Here is a 4,617-nt window from a genome sequence, read left to right as displayed (position 1 = left end):
CGAATCCCACGTCGGGCTCCCGGTGCATGGAGCCTGCTTCTCCCTCTGCCTGTGTCTCTGCCTCTATCTCTCTCTCTGTGTGACTATCATAAATAAATTAAAAAATTTAAAAAAAAACTTTAAAAAAATTGAATTTTAGTTTTTCCGCACCACCAAGGGGGGCTCATGTGTGTCAACATCAAGGAATCCTTTCTCCTGGGAGCCAAGAGGAAGTTTCTCAAAACTAGAAGGGGAAGGTGTTTTTCCCTCTTGTTATCAATCTAGCTTCGGAGATATTCTATTAGTGACATATGCCCTTCCCCCAAAACAACAGTGAAGTGTTCTGTGTGCTAACAACATAGCTTAAAAAAAAAGTAAAACAAAATTCTGCATTTTTATAAAACTTGATAAAAAATAGTATTTCAAACTGTACAGTCACCAGAAGTACACAGTTATCAAAAATGCACACACTTCACTTGGCATCTCTAGCACCTTCAGTTTTCTGTGCCTGGTCTGTTTTGGCATCTCCATTTTCTGCAGGGTTATTTCCATCCTTGCCAGCATCAGCTTTCCCCTTTATCCCTTTGGGTACCTTCTCTCCCCTCTTTGCAGGGGCCTTTTTAGGCTTGGGCTCTGGCTTTGGAGGAGCAGGTTTAGCAGATAACCTTGCAGATCTTCTCTGTGGCTCATCCTTCACCTTGGCTTTATCTCCTTTAGCATCCCCTTCAGCCTTTCTCTTGGGCATGGTGGCGACGGCGGCGGGATGTAAGCGCTGGACGCGGGGATGTGGCGGCACGTGGGCTTTGGCCGGTCCGGGGGTCGTTCTCGCCTCTTCTTCTTCACACTGCTCCCAAAGGCCAACTCTTAACCGACTGAGCCACCCAGGCGCCCCCAGATATACCTATTTATGTTAAAGGGAGAGAGAGGGAGAGAGAGAGAACGAGCAGGAGGGGCAGAGGGAGAGGGAGAGAGAATTTTAAGCAGACTCCATGCTGGGCATGGAACCCAATGTGGGGCTTGATCTTACCACCCAGGGATCAGGACCTGAACTGAAACCAGGAGTCAGATGCTTAACTGACTGTGCCACTCAGGTGCCCCCGAATGCATGGATATCTTGAGTGAGTGAGATAGGCAGATGACCATTGCTCATGGGTAGTTGTGGAATCTGATAAATGCTTCCTGCATTTTCCTTGCTGTGATTGGACATAAAGCCTCAGATCATCAGAAGGCTGGAAGCAATGGCTGCTTTTTTCCACTTTGGGGGCTTGATTTCTCTCCTCTTACCGGGTCTCCACAGGTGAGGGAATGTGGGCCTGATAGGAGAGGGACTCAGCCCAGGTGTCAAGGTAGGCCTGAGCCAGAACCTCCCCTCTGTCTCCAGACTCCTGATCCAGTGCTCTCTAGGCCAAGCTTTGCCAATTTTTCTTTGGTTTCAGCCTCGGTTGCTGAAAACATTTACCAAGCACATTTGCCTCTTCCTTCCCACCTTGCCAGGTTATCTAGCAACTCGGAGCAAATCATTCAGGTGATGATTGATGGGTAGGACTGGGTGGAGCTGGGCCAGGGGTCAGAGGTGAGAATGAACAAGGCTCCCTCCAGAATGCCTCCTCAACAACATCCTCAAGATGAGCTGTCGTTTTGTCTCACGCCTCTTTTAACAAAGACAGAGCGCAGGAGGGTGAATTCTGGTGAATCAAGCCTTTTTGGTGTGTATTCTGTTTCTCAGGGGGTGAGCCTGCCCCAGACAGGCTGAATATAGCGGCTCCCCCTCTCTGCTCTGTAGCAGGCTGTACATCGATTATAGCACCTGTCACGTCACATTTTTCTCTGAAAAATGTCATGTTCATTTTTTCTTCTGCATAAAAAGCGATATGTGCTTATTGCAGAAAATTTGGAAAATATGGAAATGTATTAATGATCAAGCAAAGGTCATCTGTAAAGTCCCCACCTAGTAATAATCACTAGCATTTCAGAGCTCGTAGTCAGCCTTTTTTCACCTGCACATGAGAAGAGATGTTACCTGTATTACCTGTACCCCAGATGTCCCCAGACTGCACCAGCTGGGGGTATGATTCACCTAGGCATGGCCCCTCCCTCTCCATCCCGCTGGCCAGCACCCCTTGATCACCCTGGCCTCTCCCCAAAGCCTTTGTTGTTGTAACTGGGAATGCTTGGAGGGGGCACATATGAGCTCCAGCCAAGTCCTTCCAGTTTGGCCTCCCTGCAGCTTGCCCAGAGCTCTTAGCCCCTCAAGGGTGGCCCTTGTCACTGTCTCTGTCACAGAGCCCACTGGCTCCCCAAGACCCTGCCCCCTGCCCCGGGGGCTGCAGGCTCCCCTCTCCTGGTGATTCCTGAGTGGCAAATCTGGGAGGCACCAGATGGCCCTTGGAGCCTCATTACTTTGGCTAGGAGCTAGGAGAATGTTCCTTCCTCAGGGGCAAGCCCTGAAGCAGCCATGCCTGTGCCCTGGGTCTCCCCAAGTCTCACGTCTAAATGCTTCCTTTAGCTTGGCTTGCAGCCCCTCTCTCTGGAGTACATCTTTGGTCTGCCACCCTGTGCCACCCACTTCTGAGAAGAGCACCCCTTTTCTGCCCAGGAGTTTCCAGTGGGGGCTACCAACCACCCTCCGACCCTAGCCACAGGTCTGGCACAGGACACAGGCTTGGGCATGATAGGATCCTTTCTTGAGATTTTCTGAATTAAAAATAAGAGGACAGGGATCCCTGGGTGGCGCAGCGTTTTGGCGCCTGCCTTTGGCCCAGGGCGCGATCCTGGACACCCAGGATCGAATCCCACGTCGGGCTCCCGGTGCATGGAGCCTGCTTCTCTCTCTGCCTGTGTCTCTGCCTTCTCTCTCTCTCTCTCTCTCTCTCTCTCTCTCTCTGTGTGTGTGTGTGTGACTATCATAAATAAATAAATAAAAATTAAAAAAAATAAAAATAAGAGGACAGTCCCTGTTGGGTGGCAAAGCTTTGTGATGGGAAGCCAGGAACTGCTGTCTACAGCCATGTTGACAGACCCCCCAAGAAGTGGGTCTGCAGTCGGGGAGTGGTAATCTTAGTGCAGAGAAGGAAGTCACCCGACACACACACACACACACACACACACACACACACACAGAAAGAGAGAGAGAGACAGAAGGGAGGCCATCCTAATGATTTGTCCCTGGATCCGGTTGTACCTGAAGCCAGATGTATCCCTGTCCACTGCGCAGTTTAGTTCCATGAGCCAAGAAATCCCACCTTTTGCCCAAGCTGGTTCCGGTAAGGTTGCTGTCCTCTACCATAAGCGTCCTGAAAAGTACCAGAAATAGGTCAGTCTTTGTCCTGGGCAGGGTGGGATACAGATACCATGGTCCTATGTGTCCCTCTGTCTATTGCCCAGGGTCCCAGAGCATGAAGCAATAAAGCAGTGGTAGGGCTGTGCTCCCAACCTGCTAGTTGAGGTTCAGCTGGAACTTATCAATATTACCATTTAGACGAGACTATTGCTGGCTCACATTGTCATATGTTATAAATTCCTCCCCACTAGACTCTGCATTCCAATAGGAAGCCTGGCCACTTCTTAACTGTGTGACTTTGGGCAAGTTTTCTCATTTCTAAAACAAGGATGCTAATAGTATCTATCTCAGAGAAAACCATATGAATGAATCCATAAAAAGGGACTTGGTGTTCTTTTATTTGCTGTATTTTTTGCGGTGCTTAGCTCAGTGCTCTGCACAGGCTAGGCGCCAAGTGGGTGCTCTGTAAATGTGTGACCAGCGAGTGGGGATGCAGAAAGACGCAGCTCCTGGTGGGCATGCCCTACACCGGAGGAATACCATGGACACTTACACACCCTACACCACAGGTCAAGGGCAATAAGACCTGCAGTGTTCTAGGAGCACAGGGAAGTGTGTGTGTGTGTGTGTGTGTGTGTGTGTGTGTGTGTGTGTGAGGGGTGGTGGTAGTGGCGATGATGCTGGTTAACCTGGGGGGGCTTGCAGGAGTTTTGGCTTCTTACTGCTCTCTGGAAACTCCCCCTCATCACTCCTTGGGTCCCCCAATCTCTTCTATTCTACTTCCAGCACCCCAACTCCTGCCTGGGGCCTCTTGTGGGGTGTGGCTTGGTCTTTTTACTGGAGAAAGAGGGTGTTATCTGCAGATTTGGATCTATGGACTCCTACATGGATGGAGGGCCTGCCCCCTTCCCCCTTTCCAAGGACTGTCATGGCCAGGCATCATCTGCCACCCCAGCCTTTCAGTTGTGCTATGCACCGGATTATTAGTCTCTCAGGATGTTTGGGCCGGCTGTGTGCTGTGCGGTACCCTGGGGGACTGAGTGGAATGAAGATGCCGCTTAGACCGTCTGGTGTTGGGGACCGTGTGGCTGGGTGTGGCCCCCCCAGCGTGTTGTGCAGCATAGCAGCAAGTGCTTGTGTTACTGTTTTCTATGGAATGTCTTAGGGTGAGGTGTAGATGGCCAGTGGGTTGTGTTTTGGGTCACTGCATATTATGGTCAGGGCATTAACCCTTTGCGTGGATGTCTGGGCCCTGAAAAATAACGGGGGTAGAAGGGTGCCTCCCTTCTGGGTGCTGTCAGAGTCTTCCGTTCCCATCCCTCTGCCAGTTAGATCCTAATGTGCCTGAGTCTCCTGGT

General features: G+C 50.6%; 1 protein-coding gene across 1 annotated transcript; it reads right to left on the bottom strand.

The window, feature by feature from the left end:
- Positions 1-350: 350 nt before the first annotated feature.
- On the bottom strand, positions 351-735 carry LOC129513823 (non-histone chromosomal protein HMG-17-like). The gene has a single exon (XM_055332183.1). It carries the CDS (start codon positions 722-724, stop codon positions 452-454), a length of 273 nt encoding a protein of 90 aa, XP_055188158.1. The 5' UTR covers positions 725-735; the 3' UTR covers positions 351-451.
- Between the last annotated feature and the right edge of the window lie 3,882 nt (positions 736-4,617).

Source organism: Nyctereutes procyonoides, unplaced genomic scaffold, assembly GCF_905146905.1.
Source record: "Nyctereutes procyonoides isolate TBG_1078 unplaced genomic scaffold, NYPRO_anot_genome, whole genome shotgun sequence".
Lineage (NCBI taxonomy): Eukaryota > Metazoa > Chordata > Mammalia > Carnivora > Canidae > Nyctereutes > Nyctereutes procyonoides.
Note: the sequence above shows the minus strand (reverse complement) of the source record. Positions and strands in the feature narration are given on the sequence as shown.

Excerpts from the sequence above, each read along its gene's own strand:
- LOC129513823 (XM_055332183.1), bottom strand. The coding sequence starts at position 724 with ATGCCCAAGAGAAAGGCTGAAGGGGATGCTAAAGGAGATAAAGCCAAG.